At 61.5% G+C, this 22653-nt stretch overlaps 2 protein-coding genes across 3 annotated transcripts in view; both read left to right on the top strand.

Annotated features, from left to right (window-relative positions):
• Positions 1–70: 70 nt before the first annotated feature.
• Positions 71–19625, top strand: LOC135576830 (histone-lysine N-methyltransferase 2B-like). Of its 2 annotated transcripts, none has more exons than XM_065043995.1 (7): positions 71–920; positions 4033–4242; positions 4966–5054; positions 5839–5927; positions 10099–10211; positions 14759–14899; positions 19596–19625. In XM_065043995.1, the coding sequence occupies exons 1-5, from the start codon at positions 593–595 to the stop codon at positions 10112–10114; spliced, it is 732 nt and encodes a 243-aa protein (XP_064900067.1). In that variant the 5' UTR covers positions 71–592; the 3' UTR covers positions 10115–10211; positions 14759–14899; positions 19596–19625. The 2 variants fall into 2 exon arrangements, with proteins under 2 accessions (XP_064900067.1, XP_064900066.1); XM_065043994.1 differs by lacking the exon at positions 19596–19625 and adding an exon at positions 18334–18485.
• Positions 19626–21293: 1668 nt separating this feature from the next.
• LOC135576836 (histone-lysine N-methyltransferase 2B-like) overlaps positions 21294–22653 on the top strand; it is a 28803-nt gene continuing 27443 nt past the window's right edge. The window contains 2 exon segments of the mRNA XM_065044010.1: positions 21294–21385; positions 22229–22309. The gene's annotated coding sequence lies outside the window, so the exon portion shown is untranslated.

Below are 22653 nucleotides of genomic sequence, written 5' to 3'. Positions count from 1 at the left end.
TGGGTCCCTTCTTTCTAACCCCCCGGACGCCTGGGTCCCTTCTCTGTGTCACCCCCGGACGCCTGGGTCCTTCCCCGGACACCTTGGTCCCTTCCCTGGGCCGCCCCCGGACGCCTGGCTTCCATCCCGGACGCCTGGGTCCCGTCTTTGTGTCACCCCCGGACGCCTGGGTCCCGTCTTTGTGTCACCCCCGGACGCCTGGGTCCCTTCTTTCTAACCCCCCGGACGCCTGGGTCCCTTCCCTGTGTCACCCCCGGACGCCTGGGTCCCTTCCCTGTGTCACCCCCGGACGCCTGGGTCCCTTCTTTGTGTCACCCCTGGATGCCTGGATCATTCCCCGGACGCCTGGGTCCCTTCTCTGTGTCGCCCCCGACGCCTGGGTCCCTTCTTCCTAACCCCCCCGGACACCTGGGTCCTGTCTTTGTGTCACCCCCGGACGCCTGGGTCCTTCCCCGGACGCCTGGGTCCCTTCTCTGTGTCACCCCCGGACGCCTGGGTCCCTTCTTTCTAACCCCCCCGGACGCCTGGGTCCTTCCCCGGACGCCTGGGTCCCTTCTCTGTGTCACCCCCGGACGCCTGGGTCCTTTCCCGGATGCCTGGGTCCCTTCTTTCTAACCCCCCGGACGCCTGGGTCCCTTCTTTGTGTCACCCAGGACGCCTGGGTCCCTTCTTTCTAACCCCCCGGACGCCTGGGTCCCTTCCCTGGGCCACCCCTGGACGCCTGGGTTCCTCCACCAGGACGCCTGGGTCCTTCCCCGGACGCCTGGGTCCCTTGTTTGTGTCCCACCCCCCGAACTCCTGGGTCCCCCCCGAACTCCTGGGTCCCTGGGGCACTCCTGGGTCCCCTGATGTCCCCTCCCCCAGGTACCGGCGCTGTGACAAGATCGAGGCGCGAAAACTGGAGCGGCTGGCGCAGAGAGGTGGGGACCTATGGAATCCATAGGGGACGTATGGGGCTTATAGGGGACGTATGGAATCCATAGGGGACGTATGGAATCCATAGGGGACGTATGGGCTTATAGGGGACGTATGGAATCCATAGGGGATGTATGGGGCTTATAGGGGACCTATGGAATCCATAGGGGACGTATGGAATCCATAGGGCACGTATGGGGCTTATAGGGGACCTATGGAATCCATAGGGGACGTATGGGCTTATAGGGGACGTATGGAATCCATAGGGGATGTATGGGGCTTATAGGGGACGTATGGAATCCATAGGGCACGTATGGGGCTTATAGGGGACCTATGGAATCCATAGGGGACGTATGGAATCCATAGGGCACGTATGGGGCTTATAGGGGACGTATGGAATCCATAGGGCACGTATGGGGCTTATAGGGGACCTATGGAATCCATAGGGCACGTATGGGGCTTATAGGGGACGTATGGAATCCATAGGGGACGTATGGGGCTTATAGGGCACGTATGGAATCCATAGGGGATGTATGGAATTCATAGGGGACGTATGGGGCTTACAGGGGACGTATGGGGCTTATAGGGGACGTATGGAACCCATAGGGGACGTATGGAATCCATAGGGGACGTATGGAATCCATAGGGGACGTATGGAATCCATAGGGCACGTATGGGGCTTATAGGGCACGTATGGGGCTCTAAGGGATGTGGGGGCTATAGGGGACACATGAGGTCTATAGGGGACGTATGGGGTCCATAGGAGACGTGTGCACCTATAGACAACACGTGGGGTCTATAGGGGATGTATGGGGTCAATAGGACACGTCTGCTCCTATAGACAACACGTGGGGTCTATAGGGGACGTATGGGGGGTGTGTGGGGCCTATAGGGGTTTGTAGGCGCTATAGGAGACGTATAGGCTCTATAGGGGGCATATAGAGTTGCAAGGTATATGTGGGTTCTATAGGAAATGTCGTGGGGTCTGTAGGCATTGTATGGAATCTATAGGGGACATGTGGGATCTATAGGGGACATATGGAGCTCTAGGTAATATACGGTGTCCACAGAGCACATATGGGTCTATGGGGGATGTATGGGGTCTATGGGGGATGTATGGAGTCTATAGGGGATGTATGGGGTCTATAGGGGGTGTATGGGGCTATGGGGTGTGTATGGGGCCTATAGGGGTTTGTAGGCGCTATAGGAGACGTATAGGCTCTATAGGGGACATATAGAGTTGCAAGGTATATGTGCATTCTATAGGGGACGTGGGGTCTGTAGGCCTGATACGGGATCTATAGGGCACATGTGGGATCTATAGGGGACATATGGAGCTATAGGTAACATATGGTGTCCACAGAGCACATATGGGTCTATGGGGGGATGTATGGAGTCTATAGGGGGTGTATGGGTCTGTGGGGATAATATGGGATCTATAGGGGGTGTATGGGGTCTGTGGGGCTTATATGGGGTCTATAGGGGGTGTATGGAGTCTGTGGGGGTTATATGGGATCTATAGGGGGTGTATGGGCTCTATAGGGGACACATGGAGCTATAGGGGACGTATGTGGCTGTAGGTGTCCCCAGCAAACTACTGGGTTCCCTTCCCGGACGCCTGGGTCCCTTGTTCCGCCCCCCCCCCCCCCCCCCCCGAACTCCTGGGTCCCCTCCCGAACTCCTGGGTCCCCGCCCCGAACTCCTGGGTCCATGGGGCAGTCTTAGGTCCCCGCCCCCCAACTCCTGGGTCCACCCCCTCCCCGAACTCCTGGGTCCTTTCCTGGAGGTGCCCCTCCCCCCCTCTCAGGTGTCCCCACCCCCCCCATCAGGTGTCCCCTCCCCCCCCTCCCCTCCCCCCGGGCCACATGGTCCCCGAGCAGGGACAGGGACAGAGGGACAGACAGAGGTACGGGGGGGACATGGGGACATGATTTGGGGTCACTGGGGGGCACTAGGACCCTGGGGGGCACTGGGGGTCATTGGGGGGGCTTTAGGACCCTGGGGGTCATTGGGGAGGGGGCACTAGGACCCTGGGGTCACTGGGGGTCACTGGGGGGGGCACTAGGACCCTGGGGGTCATTGGGGGGGCTTTAGGACCCTGGGGGTCACTCGGTGTCATTGGGGGGGGACTTTAGGACCCTGGGGGTCATTGGGGGGGCTTTAGGACCCTGGGGGTCACGGGCGGTCATTGGGGGGAGCTCTGGGGCCCTGGGGGTCAGTCGGTGTCATTGGGGGGGGACTTTAGGACCCTGAGGGTCACTGGGGGTCATTGTGGGGGGCTCTAGGACCCTGGGGTCACGGGGGGTCACTGGGGGGGCACTAGGACCCTGGGGGTCATCGGGGGGGTTCTAGGACCCTGGGGATCACTGGGGGTCCCTGGGGAGGGGGCACTAGGACCCTGGGGGTCATTGGAGGGGGGCTCTGGGGCCCTGGGGGTCACTCGGTGTCATTGGGGGGGGACTTTAGGACCCTGGGGGTCACTGGGGGTCATTGGGGGGGGCTCTGGGACCCTGGGGGTCACGGGGGGTCATTGGGGGGGCTTTAGGACCCTGGGGATCACTGGGGGTCACTGGGGAGGGGGCATTAGGACCCTGGGGTCACTGGGGGTCTTTAGGACCCTGGGGGTCACTGGGGAGGGGGCACTAGGACCCTGGGGGTCACTGGGGGGGCTTTAGGACCCTGGGGGTCACTGGGGAGGGGGCACTAGGACCCTGGGGGTCACTGGGGGTCATTGGGGGGGCTTTAGGACCCTGGGGGTCATGGGCGGTCATTGGGCGGGGGCTCTGGGACCTGGGGGTCACTGGGGGTCATTGAGGGGGGACTTTAGGACCCTGGGGGTCACTGGGGGTCATTGGGGGGGGACTTTAGGACCCTGGGGGTTACTGGGGGTCATTGGGGGGGCTCTGGGACCCTGGGGGTTCCTGGGGGGGGGGGGGGGCCTCTAGGACCCTAGGGGTCATTGGGGGGTCACTGGGCGGGGGGGGGACAGGGGGATATGGGGATGGGGGGACACGGGTCCCCCCCCTTGTCCCCCCCCCTTGTCCCCCCCCCTTGTCCCCCCCCCTTGTCCCCCCGCCTTGTCCCCCCGCCTTGTCCCCATTGTCCCATTGTCCCCAGGCCGCTGCCCCCCCCGCGTGACCCCCTGGGACTCGGAGGACTCGGGGGACTCGGGGGACATGGGGGGGGACACCGGGGGGGACCCGGGGGGGGCGGAGCCTCCGAGGCGTTCGGGGCGGCGCCTCCTCAGGCCCCGCCCACGGGCCCCACCCACGGCCACGCCCACGGCCACGCCCACCGAGCCGGACAGTGCGGGGACGGCAACCGATGGTGAGGGGGACATTGGGGACATTGGGACATTGGGACCTGACTGGGGGGGCTTTAGGACCCTGGGGTCACTGGGGGGGGGTTTAGGACCCTGGGGGTCATTGGGGGTCTTTAGGACCCTGGGGGTCACTCGGGGTCACTGGGAGGGGCTTTAGGACCCTCGGGGTCACTGGGGGTCACTGGAGGGGCTTTAGGACCCTGGGGGTCATTGGGTGTCACTGGGGGGTCTTAGGACCCTGGGGGTCACTGGGAGGGGCTTTAGGACCCTGGGGGTCATTGGGGGGGGGTTTAGGACCCTGGGGGTCACTGGGAGGGCTTTAGGACCCTGGGGGTCACTGGGGGGGTCTTTAGGACCCTGGGGGTCATTGGGAGGGCTTTAGGACCCTGGGGGTCACTGGGGAGGGGGCACTAGGACCCTGGGGGTCATTGGGGGTCACTGGGAGGGGCTTTAGGACCCTGGGGGTCACTGGGGGTCATTGGGGGGGTTTAGGACCCTGGGGGTCACCGGGGGTCATTGGGGGGGGGGTTTAGGACCCTGGGGGTCACTGGGGGTCACTGGGGGGGTTTTAGGACCCTGGGGGTCACTGGGACACGTGTGACAATGGGGGGGACACGTGTGAAGCGGGTGAGGGGACACACGTGATCATGGGGGTGGGGGTGGGGATGTGTGATCCTGGGGGGCCGTGGGGACATTGTGTCTCTGCCCATTGTCCCCAATGTCCCCAGAGCGCCCCCTGGAGGATCCCGAGGAGCCGCCCCGCCCCCGCCGGCCGCTCCAACCGCTGCTGCAGCTGCGGGCCAGGAGGAGGATGGGGGTGGGGACGGGGGGACAACGGGGACAATGGGGGATGGGGGGACAATGGGGGATATGGGGACAATGGGGAGATATGGGGACAATGGGACAATGGGGGATATGGGGACAATGGGACAATGGGGGATATGGGGACAATGGGGACAATGGGGGGATATGGGGACAATGGGACAATGGGGGGATATGGGGACAATGGGGGGATATGGGGACAATGGGACAATGGGGGGATATGGGGACAATGGGGGGACATGGGGACAATGGGGGGATATGGGGACAATGGGGACAATGGGGGGATGTGGGGACAATGGGGACAATGGGGGGACAATGGGACAATGGGGGGATATGGGGACAATGGGGGGATATGGGGACAATGGGGACAATGGGGGGATATGGGGACAATGGGGGGATATGGGGACACTGGGGGTGATGGGGACAATGGGGGGATATGGGGGGACAATGGGGGGATATGGGGACAATGGGGACAATGGGGGATATGGGGACAATGGGGGGATATGGGGACAATGGGGGGATATGGGGACAATGGGGACAATGGGGACAATGGGGACAATGGGGACAATGGGGGATATGGGGGACAATGGGGGCAATGGGGGGATATGGGGACAATGGGATATGGGGACAATGGGATATGGGGACAATGGGGACAATGGGGGACAATGAGGGATATGGGGACATGGGGGGATGGGCTGTATGGGTGATGTGGGGAGGGGCGCAGTGTCGTCCCCCCCCTCCCCCACCCCACGTGACCGTGGCCCCTCCCCCCCCGGCAGGATTGGGCCCCCCCCGGGTCCCCCAGAGCGGCTGGGGGGGGAGGGGCCGCCCCAGCGACGGCCACAACCGACTGCGGGTGGATTTCAAGGTGGGACCCCAAAATACACCCTGAAACACCCCAAAATACACCCTGAAACACCCCAAAAACACCCCAAAATACACCCCAAAATACACCCCAAAATACACCCCAAAATACACCCCAAAATACACCCCGAAATACACCCCGAAATACACCCCAAAATACACCTGAAATACCCCAAAATACACCCCAAAATACACCCTGAAACACCCCGAAATACACCCCGAAATACACCCTGAAATACACCCCGAATACACCCAAAATACACCCCGAAACACCCCAAAAACAGCCCTGAAACACCCCAAAATACACCCTGAAATGCACCCCAAAATACACCCCGAAACACCCCGAAACACCCCAAAACACCCCAAAACACCCCGAAATACAGCCCGAAATACACCCTGAAATACACCCCGAAACACCCCAAAATACACCCCAAAATACACCCTGAAACACCCCGAAATACACCCCAAAATACACCCTGAAACACCCCAAAATACACCCCAAAATACACCCCAAAATACACCCTGAAATACCCCAAAATACACCCAAAATACACCCCGAAACACCCCAAAATACACCCAAAATACACCCCAAAAACACCCTGAAATACACCCTGAAACACACCAAAATACACCTGAAAACACCCAAAATACACCCCGAAACACCCCAAAAACAGCCCTGAAACACCCCAAAATACACCCTGAAATGCACCCCAAAACACCCTGAAATACACCCTGAAAACACCCCAAAACAGCCCAGAAACACCCTGAAATACACCCTGAAACACCCCAAAAACACCCCAAAACACACCCAAAACCAGCCCAGAAACACCCCGAAATACACCCCGAAATACACCCCGAAACACCCCAAAATACACCCAAAATACACCCTGAAACACCCGAAATACACCCCGAAATACACCCCGAAATACACCCTGAAATACACCCCGAAATACACCCTGAAACACCCCAAAATACACCCTGAAATACCCCGAAACACACCCCGAAATACACCCCGAAACACCCCAAAATACACCCCAAAATACACCCTGAAACACCCCAAAATACACCCTGAAAACACCCCAAAACAGCCCTGAAACACCCCAAAATACACCCCGAAATACACCTGCAACACCCCAAAATACACCCCGAAATACACCCTGAAACACCCCGAAATACCCCGAAATACACCCTGAAATACACCCCGAAATACACCCCAAAATACACCCCGAAACACCCCAAAAACAGCCCTGAAACACCCCCAAAATACACCCTGAAATGCACCCCAAAACACCCTGAAATACACCCTGAAAACACCCCGAAATACACCAGAAACACCCAAAAACACCCCAAAACACACCCAAAAACAGCCCAGAAACACCCCGAAATACACCCCAAAATACACCCCCAAATACACCCGAAACACCCCGAAATACCCAAAAAACAGCCCTGAAACGCCCCAAAATATACCCTGAAAACACCCGAAACACACCCTGAAAACAGCCCAGAAACACCCCAAAATACACCGCGAAATACACCTGAAATACACCCCAAAATACACCCCGAAATACACCCTGAAATACACCCCGAAACACCCCGAAATACACCCAGAAACACCCCAAAATACACCCCAAAATACCCCCACAAATACCCCCAAACTACTCCAAAATACACCCAAGTACCCCCGAAATACCCCCCAAAATACAGCCCAAATACACCCAAAATGCAGCCAAATACACCCCAAAATACACCCAAAGTACCCCCAGAATACACCCCAGAATACCCCCAAATACACTGCAAATACACCTCAAATACCCCCAAACTACTCCAAAATACCCCAAAAATACCCCAAAATACTCTCAGAATACTCCAAAATGTATCCAGAATACCCCAAATACACCCCAAAAACACCCAAATACACCCCAAATACCCCCCAAAATACACCCCGAACTACACCCCAAATACCCCCAAAATACCCCCAAAATACTCCAAAATGCACCCAAATACCCCCCAAAATACCCCCAAAATACACCCCAAATACATCCAAATACACCCCAAAATACACCCAAATTACCCCAGAATACCCCCAGAATACTCCAAAATGCATCCAGAATACCCCCAAATTCACCCCAAATACACCCAGATACTCCCAAAATACCCCCAAATACACCCCAAAATACCCCCAAAATACACCCCGAACTACACCCCAAATACCCCCAAAATACACCCAAATATCCCAAAATACCCCCAGAATACCCCCATATACACCCCAAATATACCCCAAAATACCCCCAAAATACCCCCAAACTACACCCCAAACTACACCCCAAATACCCCCAAAATACACCCAAATACCCCAGAATACCCCCAAATACACCCCAAATACCCCCAAAGTACACCCCGAATACCCCCAAAATACTCCAAAATGCACCCCAAATACATCCAAATATACCCCAAAATACACCCAAATTACCCCCAAATACACCCCGAATACCCCCAGAATACCCCCAGAATACACCCCAAACTACACCCCAAATACCCCCAAACTACACCCCAAATACCCCCAAAATACACCCCAAATACCCCCAGAATACCCCCAAATTCACCCCAAATACACCCAGATACTCCCAAAATACCCCCAAAATACCCCCCAAAATACACCCCGAACTACACCCCAAATACCCCCAAAATACCCCCCAAATACCCCCCAGATACCCCAGAATACCCTCAAATACACCAAAAATACATCCAAATACATCCCAAAATACACCCAAAATACCCCCAAATACCCCCCCAGCCCCTCCCCCACCCCCACCACCGACCCCTCTATAGGGTCCTGGTGTTGCGGGGGAGGGGCGGGGGGATCTATAGGGGCTTTGGGGGGTCAATCTATGGGGGGGGTGGGTCTTAGGGGTCCTGTTTCGGGGGGTTGGGGTTCTATAGGGGTTGGGGTGTATAGGGGGGTTGGGGGATCTATAGGGGGTGTCTATAGGGGTCTATAGGGTGCCTATAGGGGATCTATAGCGCCTTGGGACGTCTATAGGGGTGTATAGAGCTCGATAGGCATCTATAGGGGCTGTATAGGGGATCTATGGGGGGTCTATAGGGAGTGTCTGTAGGGAGTCTATAGGGTGCCTATAGGGGATCTGTAGAGCGTAGGGGCATCTATAGGGGGTCTATAGGAGGACTATAGGGGTTGGGGGATATATAGGGGGTCTACAGGCATTCTATAAGAGGTCTATAGTGAGTGTCTGTAGGGGAGTCTATAGGGGTCTATAGGGTGCCTATAGGGGATCTATAGAGCGTTGGGGCATCTATAGGGGGTGTATAGGGGGTCTATAGGCGTTGGGGCATCTATAGGGGTTCTATAGGAGGTCTATCGGGGGTGTATAGGGGTTCTGTAGGGGGTCTATGGGGGTCCATAGGTGGTCTATGGGGGTGTCTCTATGGGTCCGTAGGGATCTATAGGGAGTGCACGGGGGTGTCTCTATGGGTGTCTATAGGGGTCTATAGGTGTCTATAGGGATGTATAGAGTGTGTGTCCCCCCAGGAGGACCCGGCCCTGGACAACGTGTGGCTCATGGGGGTCTATAGGGGTGTCTATATGGGTCCACAGGGGTCTATAGAGGTCTATAGGGGTGTATGGGGGGTGTCTATATGGGTCTCTAGGGGTGTATGGGGGTGTCTCTATGGGTCCATAGGGGTCTCTAGGGGTCTATGGGGGTCTATGGGGGTGTCTATATGGGTCCCTAGGGGTCTATAGGGGTCTATAGGGGTGTCTATATGGGTACCTAGGGGTCTCTAGGGGTGTATGGGGGTGTCTATAGGGGTCCATAGGGGTCTATAGGGGTCTATAGGGGCCTATGGGGGTGTCTATATGGGTCCATAGGGGTCTCTAGAGGTCTATAGGGGTCTATAGGGGTGTCTCTATGGGTCCATAGGGGTCTCTAGGGGCCTATGGGGGTGTCTATATGGGTCCATAGGGATCTATAGGGGCCTATGGGGGTGTCTCTATGGGTCCATAGGGGTCTCTAGGGGTCTATGGGGGTGTCTATAGGTGTCTCTATGGGTCCATAGGGGTGTATGGGGGTGTCTCTATGGGTCCATAGGGGTCCATAGGGGTCTGTGGGGGTGCCTATAGGTGTCTATAGGGGTGTATAGGGTGTGTGTCCCCCCAGGAGGACCCGGCCCTGACAACGTGTGGCTCATGGGGGGTCTGAGCGTCGTGGGCTCCGTCCCCCCCAGCGGCCCCGTGCTCTGCCTGCTGTGCGCCAGCAGGGGGCAGCACCAGGTGCGCGCCCGGACGCCTGGGTCCCCCCCGGACGCCTGGGTCCCTCCCGAACTCCTGGGTCCCTCCGAACTCCTGGGTCCCCTCCCTGAACTCCTGGGTCCCTCCCGAACTCCTGGGTCCCTCCCGAACTCTGGGTCCCTCCCGGACTCCTGGGTCCCCTCCCGAACTCCTGGGTCCCTCCCGAACTCCTGGGTCCCTCCCGAACTCCTGGGTCCCTCCCGAACTCCTGGGTCCCTCCCGGACTCCTGGGTCCCCTCCCGAACTCCTGGGTCCCTCCCTGAACTCCTGGGTCCCCTCCGAACTCCTGGGTCCCTCCCGGACGCCTGGGTCCCCTCCGGGACGCCTGGGTCCCCTCCCGGACGCCTGGGTCCCTCCCGGACGCCTGGGTCCCTCCCGGACGCCTGGGTCCCCTCCCGGACGCCTGGGTCCCTCCGAACTCCTGGGTCCCTCCCGAACTCCTGGGTCCCCTCCCTGAACTCCTGGGTCCTCTCCCGAACTCCTGGGTCCCTCCCGAACTCCTGGGTCCCTCCCGGACGCCTGGGTCCCTCCCGAACTCCTGGGTCCCTCCCGAACTCCTGGGTCCCCTCCCTGAACTCCTGGGTCCCTCTCCCGAACTCCTGGGTCCCTCCCGAACTCCTGGGTCCCCTCCCGAACTCCTGGGTCCCTCCTGAACTCCTGGGTCCCTCCCGAACTCCTGGGTCCCTCCCGAACTCCTGGGTCCCTCCCGGACGCCTGGGTCCCCTCCCGGACGCCTGGGTCCCTCCCGGACGCCTGGGTCCCCTCCCGAACTCCTGGGTCCCTCCCGAACTCCTGGGTCCCATCCCGAACGCCTGGGTCCCTCCCGGACGCCTGGGTCCCTCCCTGAACTCCTGGGTCCCCCCCGGATGCCTGGGTCCCTCCTGAACTCCTGGGTCCCTCCCGAAACTCCTGGGTCCCTCCCGAACTCCTGGGTCCCATCCGAACGCCTGGGTCCCTCCCGAACTCCTGGGTCCCCTCCCTGAACTCCTGGGTCCCTCCCGGACGCCTGGGTCCCCCCCGGACGCCTGGGTCCTCCCTGAACTCCTGGGTCCCTCCCGGACGCCTGGGTCCCCTCCCGAACTCCTGGGTCCCTCCTGAACTCCTGGGTCCCCTCCCGGACGCCTGGGTCCCTCCCGGACGCCTGGGTCCTTCCCGAACTCCTGGGTCCCCTCCCGAACTCCTGGGTCCCTCCCGAACACCTGGGTCCCTCCCGGACGCCTGGGTCCCCTCCCGAACTCCTGGGTCCCTCCCTGAACTCCTGGGTCCCTCCCGAACTCCTGGGTCCCCTCCCTGAACTCCTGGGTCCCTCCCGGACGCCTGGGTCCCCTATTTGGGTCCCCTCCCGAACTCCTGGGTCCCTCCCGAACTCCTGGGTCCCCTCCCGGACGCCTGGGTCCTCTCCCGAACTCCTGGTCCCCTCCCTGAACTCCTGGGTCCTCTCCCGAACTCCTGGGTCCCTCCCGAACTCCTGGGTCCCCTCCCGAACTCCTGGGTCCCTCCCGAACTCCTGGGTCCCCTCCCTGAACTCCTGGGTCCTCTCCCGAACTCCTGGGTCCCTCCCGAACTCCTGGGTCCCTCCTGAACTCCTGGGCCCCATCCCGAACTCCTGGGTCCCCTCCTGAACTCCTGGGTCCCCTCCCGAACTCCTGGGTCCCTCCGAACTCCTGGGTCCCTCCCGAACTCCTGGGTCCCCTCCCGAACTCCTGGGTCCCTCCTGAACTCCTGGGTCCCCTCCCGGACGCCTGGGTCCCTCCCTGAACTCCTGGGTCCTCTCCCGAACTCCTGGGTCCCCTCCCGGACGCCTGGGTCCCTCCCGAACTCCTGGGTCCCTCCCGGACACCTGGGTCCCTCCCGGACGCCTGGGTCCCCTCCCGAACTCCTGGGTCCCTCCCTGAACTCCTGGGTCCCTCCCGAACTCCTGGGTCCCCTCCCGAACTCCTGGGTCCCCTCCCGAACTCCTGGGTCCCTCCTGAACTCCTGGGTCCCCTCCCGGACGCCTGGGTCCCTCCCGGACTCCTGGGTCCCCTCCCGAACTCCTGGGTCCCTCCCGGACTCCTGGGTCCCTCCCTGAACTCCTGGGTCCTCTCCCGAACTCCTGGGTCCCCTCCCGAACTCCTGGGTCCCTCCCGGACGCCTGGGTCCCTCCCGGACGCCTGGGTCCCCTCCCGAACTCCTGGGTCCTCTCCCGAACTCCTGGGTCCCTCCCGAACTCCTGGGTCCCCTCCCGAACTCCTGGGTCCCTCCCGAACTCCTGGGTCCCCTCCCGAACTCCTGGGTCCCTCCCGAACTCCTGGGTCCCTCCTGAACTCCTGGGTCCTTTGGGGAACGCCTGGGTCCCCTCCCGAACTCCTGGGTCCTTTGGGGAACTCCTGGGTCCCCTCCCGAACTCCTGGGTCCCCTCCCGAACTCCTGGGTCCCTCCCGAACTCCTGGGTCCCTCCGAATTCCTGGGTCCCCTCCCGAACTCCTGGGTCCCCTCCCGAACTCCTGGGTCCCTCCCGGACGCCTGGGTCCCTCAGAACGCCTGGGTCCTTCAGAACTCCTGGGTCCCCTCCCGAACTCCTGGGTCCCTCCCGGACGCCTGGGTCCCCTCCCGAACTCCTGGGCCCCATCCCGAACTCCTGGGTCCCCTCCCGAACTCCTGGGTCCCTTGGGGCATTCCTGGGTCCTTCCTGAACTCCTGGGTCCCTCCCGAAATCCTGGGTCCTTTGGGGAACTCCTGGGTCCCTCCCGAACTCCTGGGTCCGTTTCTGTCTGGGCGGCCTATAGGGATCCATTAGGGTCAGTGTGTGTCTGTATCTGTCTGTGGGCACCCATAGATCATCTATAGGATTTATCGCCACCTATAGATGATCTATAGGTGTCTGTAGGTGATCTATACATCCCAGAATCACCTCAGGGCAAAAGGGCGGGAAAGTCTCCTCAGGGCAAGAAGGCGCCTGAATCACCTCAGGGCACAAAATGACGGCACCAAGGGCCCATTTTCAGCCCCTGTGGGTGTCTGTGGACACCTATAGATGATCTATAGGATATATAGGTGATCTATAGATAGCTATAGATGATCTATAGGTGTCTATAGGTGATTTATATGACCCAGAATCACCTCAGGGCAAAAGGGCGGGAAAGTCTCCTCAGGGCAAGAAGGCGCCTGAATCACCTCAGGGAACAAAATGACGGCACCAAGGGCCCATTTTCAGCCCCTGTGGGTGTCTGTGGGCACCTATAGATGATCTATAGGATATATAGGTGATCTATAGATAGCTATAGATGATCTATAGGTGTCTATAGGTGATTTATATGACCCAGAATCACCTCAGGGCAAAAGGGCGGGAAAGTCTCCTCAGGGCAAGATGGCACCTGAGTCACCTCAGGGAACAAAATGACGGCACCAAAGCCCCATTTTGTGGACCTGTGGGTGTCTGTGGACACCTATAGATGATCTATAGGATATATAGGTGATCTATAGATAGCTACAGATGATCTATAGGTGTCTATAGGTGATTTATATGACCCAGAATCACCTCAGGGCAAAAGGGCGGGAAAGTCTCCTCAGGGCGAGATGGCGCCTGAATCACCTCAGGGCACAAAATGACGGCACCAAAGCCCCATTTTGGGGACCTGTGGGTGTCTGTGGACACCTATAGATGATCTATAGGATATATAGGTGATCTATAGATAGCTGTAGATGATCGATAGGTGTCTGTAGGTGATTTATATGACCCAGAATCACCTCAGGGCAAAAGGGCGGGAAAGTCTCCTCAGGGCAAGAAGGCGCCTGAATCACCTCAGGGAACAAAATGACGGCACCAAGGGCCCATTTTCAGCCCCTGTGGGTGTCTGTGGGCACCTATAGATGATCTATAGGATATATAGGTGATCTATAGATAGCTGTAGATGATCGATAGGTGTCTGTAGGTGATTTATGTGACCCAGAATCACCTCAGGGCAAAAGGGCGGGAAAGTCTCCTCAGGGCGAGATGGCGCCTGAATCACCTCAGGGCACAAAATGACGGCACCAAAGCCCCATTTTGTGGACCTGTGGGTGTCTGTGGACACCTGTAGATGATCTATAGCATATATAGATGTTTGTAGATGATGTATAGATCTCTATAGGTGTCTATAAGTGATTTATATGACCCAGAATCACCTCAGGGCAAAAGGGCGGGAAAGTCTCCTCAGGGCAAGTTGGCGCCTGAATCACCTCAGGGAACAAAATGACGGCACCAAAGCCCCATTTTGGGGACCTGTGGGTGTCTGTGGGCACCTATGGATGATCTATAGGATATATAGGTGATCTGTAGATCGCTATAGATGATCTATAGGTGTCTATAGGTGATTTATATGACCCAGAATCACCTCAGGGCAAAAGGGCGGGAAAGTCTCCTCAGGGCAAGATGGCGCCTGAGTCACCTCAGGGCACACAATGGCGGCCCCAGGGCCCCGTTGTCGGGCCGCGCGGGATCCATAGGCACCCATAGGCGCCCATAGGTGCCCATAGGCGCCCATAGGTGACGGCGGGCGCTGTTTCAGCTGGTGCTGTGCCAGGTGTGCTGCCAGCCCTTCCACCGGTTCTGCCTGGGCGCCGAGGCGCCGGCCCCGGGGCAGACGCGCTGGAGCTGCCGGCGCTGCCAGAGCTGCCACGGCTGCGGGAGGAGGGGACGCGCCGGCAAGGTGAGGGGACGTGGGGACAGTGGGGACAGTGGGGGGCATTGGGGGGGATGGGGGACATGGGGGGGGATGGGGGACAATGGGGACATGGGGGACAGTGGGGACAATGGGGACATGGGGGGGATGGGGGGACATGGGGGACATTGGGGAGAATGGGGGGGATGGGGGTACATGGGGGACATGAGGGGATGGGGGCAATGGGGGACAATAGGGGACAATAGGGGGGATGGGGACATTGGGGACAATGGGGGACATGGGGGTACATGGGGGGATGGGGTCATTGGGGACAATGGGGGGCAATGGGGGCAATGGGGGACAATAGGGGGGATGGGGACATGGGGACATTGGGGGGCAGTGGGGGACATGGGGACATTGGGGACAATGGGGGACATGGGGGTACGTGGGGACATGGGGGGATGGGGGTCATTGGGGACAATGGGGGGGATGGGGACATGGGGGGGATGGGGGTCATTGGGGGCAATGGGGGACACTGGGGACATGGGGGGCAATGGGGGCAATGGGGGACAATAGGGGGGATGGGGACATGGGGGACAGTGGGGACAATGGGGACATGGGGGGGATGGGGGACATGGGGGACATTGGGGACAATGGAGACATGGGGGTACATGGGGGACATGAGGGGATGGGGGTCATTGGGGACATGGGGGACATGGGGACAATGGGGATATGGGGACACTGGGGGGGATGGGGGACAATGGGGGGGATGGGGGACAATGGGGGGAATGGGGGACATGGGGGACATTGGAGGACATGGGGACATTAGGGACAATGGGGGACAGTGGGGACAATGGGGACATGGGGACATTGGGGACAATGGGCAGGATGGGGGACGTGGGGGACAATGGGGGACACTGGGGACATGGGGGGATGGGGGACATTGGGTGCAATGGGGGACATGGGGGGGATGGGGGACATGGGGACATTGGGGGACAATGGGGGACATGGGGGTACATGGGGGGATGGGGGTCATTGGGGACAATGGGGGACACTGGGGACATGGGGGGATGGGGGACATGGGGGACAATAGGGGGGATGGGGACATGGGGACATTGGGGGGCAGTGGGGGACATGGGGACATTGGGGACAATGAGGGACACTGGGGACATGGGGGGATTGGGGCAATGGGGGACAATGGGGGACATGGGGGCATTGGGGACACTGGGGGGGATGGGCGCCATGGGGACAATGGGGGGGATGGGGGACATTGGGGACAATGGGGGACATGGGAGTACATGGGGGGATGGGGTCATTGGGGACAATGGGGGGCACTGGGGACATGGGGGGATGGGGGACATGGGGGACATTGGGGACATGGGGGGGATGGGGACATTGGGGGGGATGGGGGGACAGGGGGACATTGGGGACAATGAGGGACAGTGGGACAGTGAGGGGACAACGGGACATTGGGGATAATGGGACACTGGGGACAGGAGGATATGGGGACATGGGGGGACCCAGGAGGTGCCACTGGGTGCCACTGGGTGCCATTGGGTGCCGTTGGGTGCCGTTGGGTGCCACTGGGTGCCATTGGGTGCCATTGGTGCCGTTGGGTGCCGATGGGTGCCACTGGGTGCCATTGGGTGCCACTGGGTGCCGATGGGTGCCGATGCCGTTGGGTGCCCGTTGGGTGCCACCGTTGGGTGCCGTTGGGTGCCGTTGGGTGCCGTTGGGTGCCGTTGGGTGCCACTGGGTGCCACCGTTGGGTTCCATTGGGTGCCGTTGGGGTGCCATTGGGTGCCACCGTTGGGTGCCACCGTTGGGTGCCACCGTTGGGTGCCACCGTTGGTGCCATTGGGTGCCGTTGGGTGCCCGTTGGGTGCGTTGGGTGCCGTTGGGTGCCACTGGGTGCCATTGGGTGCCATTGGTGCCGTTGGGTGCCGATGGGTGCCACTGGGTGCCATTGGGGTGCCACTGGGTGCCGATGGGTGCCGATGGGTGGCCGTTGGGTGCCGTTGGGTGCCACCGTTGGGTGCCGTTGGGTGCCGTTGGGTGCAGTTGGGTGCCGTTGGGTGCCACTGGTGCCACCGTTGGGTTCCATTGGGTGCCGTGGGTGCCATTGGGTGCCACCGTTGGGTGCCACCGTTGGGTGCCACCGTTGGGTGCCATTGGGTGCCGTTGGGTGCCGTTGGGTGCCGTGGGTGCCGTTGGGTGCCATTGGGTTCCATTGGGTGCCGTTGGGTGCCGTTGGGTGCCAATTGGGTTCCATTGGGTGCCACCGTTGGGTGCCATTGGGTGCCACTGGGTGCCGTTGGGTGCCATTGGGTGCCACTGGGTGCCGTTGGTGCCATGGGTGCCACTGGGTGCCGTTGGGTGCCATTGGGTGCCATTGGGTGCCGTTGGTGCCTGGTCTGGTGCCACTGGTGCCGTTGGGTGCCGTTTGGGTGCCACTGGGTGCCGTTGGGTGCCGTTGGGTGCCGTTGGGTGCCATGTTGGGTGCCGTTGGTGCCGTTGGGTGCCATTGGGTGCCGTTGGTGCCGTTGGGTGCCATTGGGTGCCGTTGGTGCCGTTGGGTGCCATTGGGTGCCGTTGGTGCCGTTGGGTGCCATTGGGTGCCGTGGTGCCATTGGGTGCCGTTGGGTGCCATTGGGTGCCTCTGGGTGCCGTTGGGTGCCGTTGGGTGCCGTTTGGGTGCCGTTGGGTGCCGTTGGGTGCCATTGGGTGCCACGTTGGGTGCCGTTGGGTGCCGTTGGGTGCCGTTGGGTGCCATTGGGTGCCATTGGGTGCCGTTGGGTGCCATTGGGTGCCCGTTGGGTGCCATTGGGTGGTGCGTGGTGCCATTGGGTGCCAGTGGGTGCCAGTTGTGCGTGTGCCGTTGGGTGCCATTGGTGCTGGTGCCGTGGGTGCCATTGGGTGCCATTGGTGCCGTTGTGCAGTTGGGCCATTGGGTGCCATTGGGTGCCGTTGGGGCCGTTGGGTGCCATTGGGTGCCACCGTTGGGTTGCCATTGGGTGCCGTGGGTGCCGTTGGGTGCCGTTGGGTGCCGAGGGTGCCGTAGGGTGCCGTTGGGGCCATGGGTGCCATTGGGTGCCACCGTTGGGTGCCATTGGGTGCCGTTGGGTGCCGTTGTGCCATTGGGTCCATTGGGTGCCGTTGGTGCCGTTGGGTGCCATTGGGTTCCATTGGGTTCCATTGGGTGCCATTGGGTGCCGTTGGGTGCCATTGGGTGCCGTTGGGTGCCGTTGGGTGCCGTTGGTGCCGTTGGGTGCCATTGGGTGCCGTTGGGTCCGTTGGGTGCCACTGGGTGCCGTTGGGTGCCGTTGGGTGCCATTGGGTGCCGTTGGGTGCCGTTGGGTGCGTGGGTGCCATTGGGTGCCATTGGGTGCCATTGGGTGCCACCGTTGGGTTGCCATTGGGTGGCTGTTGGGTGCCGTTGGGTGCCATTGGGTGCCATTGGGTGCCGTTGGTGCCGTTGACAGCGCCTCCTGGAGTGCAGCCGGTGCCACCGCTGTTTCCACCCGGGGTGTCTGGGCCCCGGGGCCCCCCCCCAGCACAGCCCCTCCCCCAACGCAATGGGTGAGCACCGGGGCACCCGTGGGTGGGGGCGCCCATTGGGTGGGGTCAATAGTGGGGGGTCAATAATGGGGGGGTCAATATTGGGCACCCATGGGTGGGGTCAATAATGGGGGGTCAATAATGGGGGGTCAATAATGGGGGTCAATAATGGGCACCCGTGGGTGGGGTCAATAATGGGGGCAATAATGGGGGGTCAATAATGGGCACCCATGGGTGGGGTCAATAATGGGGTCAATAATGGGCACCCATGGGTGGGGGTCAATAATGGGGGGTCAATAATGGGCACCCATGGGTGGGGTCAATAATGGGGTCAATAATGGGCACCCATGGGTGGGGGTCAATATTGGGCACCCATGGGTGGGGTCAATAATGGGCACCCATGGGTGGGGTCAATAATGGGGGGTCAATATTGGGCACCCATGGGTGGGGGTCAATAATGGGCACCCATGGGTGGGGTCAATAATGGGGGGGTCAATATTGGGCACCCATGGGTGGGGTCAATAATGGCACCCATGGGTGGGGTCAATAATGGGTGTCAATAATGGGCACCATGGGTGGGGTCAATAATGGGCACCCATGGGTGGGGTCAATAATGGGTGTCAATAATGGGCACCCATGGGTGGGGTCAATAATGGGCACCCATGGGTGGGGTCAATAATGGGCTGGTCAAGATTGGGCACCCATGGGTGGGTCAATAATGGGCACCCATGGGTGGGGTCAATAATGGGGGGTTCAATATTGGGCACCCATGGGTGGGGTCAATAATGGGCACCCATGGGTGGGGGTCAATAATGGGGGGTCAATAATGGGGGGTCAATAATGGTCACCCGTGGGTGGGGTCAATAATGGGCACCCATGGGTGGGGGTCAATAATGGGGGGGTCAATATGGGCACCCATGGGTGGGGTCAATTAATGGGCACCCATGGGTGGGGGTCAATAATGGGGGGGTCAATATTGGGCACCCATGGGTGGGGTCAATAATGGGCACCCATGGGTGGGGTCAATAATGGGGGGTCAATAATGGGGGGTCAATAATGGTCACCCGTGGGTGGGGTCAATAATGGGCACCCATGGGTGGGGGCGCAATAATGAGCACCCATGGGTGGGGGGATGGGGGCGACACCCATGGGTGGGGGTGACCCCATTTTTGGGGTGCCCCCCCAGTTGTGCTGGGGGTGTTGGCGCTGCCGCGGGGACACGGAGGCGCCGTGGGACCCCTGGGGGGGGCTGTGCCCCCCCTGCACCCACACACGTGAGGGGGGTCAATGGGTGCTGGGGGGACCCAGGCGTCCGGGGGACCCAGGCGTCCGGGAGCACCCATGGGGGAATGGGGGGACCCAGGCGTCCGGGTGGGTGTCTGGGGGTCAATGGGTGCTGGGGGGGGGGTCTCTGATGGATTTGGGGGGACCCAGGAGTCCGGGGGTGGGGGGGGGCACCCTTGGCTGAGGGGACCCAGGCATCCGGGACGACCCATCGTGGGGGGAGGGATGTGGGAGGGGACCCAGGCGTTCGGGAGCACCCATGGGGAAAAGGGGGGACCTGTGGGGGGGACCCAGGCGTTCGGGGGGGTCCCAGGGGTATCAATGGGTGCTGGGAGTTCTCTGATAGATTTGAGGGGACCCAGGCGTCCGAGGGACCCAGGCATCCGGGGAACTCAGGCATCCGGGGGTGGTGGGGGCACCCTTGAGTGAGGGGACCCAGGCGTCCGGGAGGACCCACTAGGAGAGGGGGGGCAGACCCAGGAGTTCGGGGGACCCAGGTGTCTGGGGGACCCATTGGGGGAGGGGGGGGACCCAGGAGTTCGGGGGACCCAGGCGTTCGGGGTGGGGTCTCTGGGGGTCTATGGGTGCTGGGGTGGGTCTGTGGGATTTGGGGGGTCCCAGGGCTGTTTTTGGGGTGCTGACCCCCCCCTCCCCCCAGGTCGCTGCTGCCCTGAGTGCTCCCGGGGGGGCCCCGAGGAGGGGGAGGGGCCAGGGGAGGGGGAGGGGCAGGACGAGCCGCCCCTCCCCCGCTGCCCCCGCTGCCAGCGCCACCTGCGACCCCAAGGTGAGGGAGGACCCAGGCGTCCGGGGGACCCAGGCGTCCGGGGAGACACATTGTGGGGAGGGGGGGACCCAGGTGTCCGGGGGACCCAGGCGTCCGGGAGACACATTGTGGGGAGGGGGGGGACCCAGGTGTCCGGGGGACCCAGGCGTCCGGGAGACACATTGTGGGGAGGGGGGGGACCCAGGCGTCCGGGAGACACATTGTGGGGAGGGGGGGACCCAGGTGTCCGGGGGACCCAGGCGTCCGGGAGGGGGGAAGTGACCTGGGGGGGGGATATATGGGGCACCCATGGGTGCTGACCTGTGTCCCCCCCCACCCAGAGGAGCTGCAGGGGGCGCTGCAGGGGGTGCTGGGGGCGCTTTTGGGCTCCGCCCACGGCCACGCCCTGCGACGATGTCACCAGGTACGGGGACCCAGGCGTCCGGGGGGACCCAGGCGTCCGGGGCCAGGTTACTTGGTGCGGGGACCCAGGTGTCTGGGAGAACCCATGGTGGGGTGGCAGGGGACCCAGGCGTCCGGGGGTAGGGGGGGAACCCATGGGTGGGGGGGACCTGGGGGGACCCAGGCATCCGGGGGTGGGGGGGGAATCCATGGCGGGGGGGACCCGGTCAGGGGGACCCAGGCATCCGGGGGTGGGGGGGGGACCTTGGGGGACCCAGGCATCCGGGCTGGGGGGTATCAGCAGAGGGACCCAGGCATCCGGGATGGGGTGTTGGCAGAGGGACCCAGGCGTCCGGGGACAGGTTATTGAGATGGAACCCAGGCGTCCGGGGGACCCAGGCGTCCGGGCGCTGACCCCTCCCCCCCTGCACCCAGTGCCCCCCCGGGGGGGGTGAAGCTGCACCCGGGCCCATGTGACCTGGGGGCCGTGGGGGGCGCTGCTGGAAAACGGGCACTACGGGTCCCTGGTGAGGGGGCACCCATGGGTGCTATGGGGCACCTATGGGTGCTGGGGGCACCTATGGGGGGTGGGGGGGTCACAATGAGGGGGAATGGGGGGAGGACATGGGGGATGGGGCACCTATGGGTGCTGGGGGGCACCCATGGGTGGGGGGGGTACCTATGGGTGCTATAGGGAGTGGGGAGGGGGGGAGGTTGGTTGGTATATGGGGGGTTGGGGGGCACCCATGGGTGCTATAGGGGGTGGAGTTTGGGGAATAGGGGTTGGGGGCACCCATGGGTGCTCTAGGGGGGTGGGGGACACCCGTGGCTGGGGGACTTAGAAGTGGGGGGTCCTGTGGGTGCTGGGGGGCCTCCCATGGTTATGGGAGGTCCCATGGGTGTTGGGGGGGCACCCATAGGTGCTGGGGGGCTCCCATGGTTATGGGAGGTCCTATGGTTGCCCCCCAGCACCCATGGGTGCTCCCCTATGTACAGAAGGTTATGGGGGGGGCAGGGTTATGGGCGTTTCTATGGGTGCTGGGGGGTCTCTGAGTGGGTGGGGGGTCCTATGGGTGCTCCCCTATGTACAGCAGGTTATGGGGGGGTTCCATGGTTTTGGGGGGGGGATCCTATGGGTGCTGGGGGGTCCCATGGGTGTTGGGAGGTCGTATGGGTGCCTCCCAGCACCCATGGGTGCTCCCCTATGTACAGCAGGTTATGGGAGGTCCCACGGTTTTGGGGGGGTCCCACAGTTTTGGGGGGGGTCCTATGGGTGCTGGGGGGTCCTATGGGTGCTGGGGGGTCTCGGGGTGGGTGGGGGGTCCTATGGGTGCCCCCCAGCACCCATGGGTGCCCCCCATGTTCAGCAGAGCTTCACCGCGGACGTGCTGGGGGTGCTGCTGCGGGGGAAGGGCGGGGGGGGCGACGGCGCCGAAGAGACGTTCAGACAGGTGGGGGGAGGGGCAGCACCCAGGGGTGCGGGGGGTGGGGGGCACCCATGGGTGGGGGTCAATATTGGGGGGGTCCCATGGGGAAGTTCCTATGGGGGATATTAATGGGGGTCCCTATAGGGTGGGGGGACCCATGGGGGCAACTATGCGGGGGGTTGTGACACCCATGGGGGGGTCAGTGACACCCATGGGTGGGGGTTGTGACACCCATGGGTGGGGGGGGTCAGTGACACCCATGGGTGGGGGTTGTGACACCCATGGGTGGGGGGGGTCAGTGACACCCATGGGTGGGGGTTGTGACACCCATGGGTGGGGGGGGTCAGTGACACCCATGGGTGGGGGTT

The sequence above is a fragment of the Columba livia genome, chromosome 31 (assembly GCF_036013475.1).
Source record: "Columba livia isolate bColLiv1 breed racing homer chromosome 31, bColLiv1.pat.W.v2, whole genome shotgun sequence".
NCBI lineage: Eukaryota > Metazoa > Chordata > Aves > Columbiformes > Columbidae > Columba > Columba livia.
This window is presented reverse-complemented; position numbering and strand designations above follow the sequence as displayed.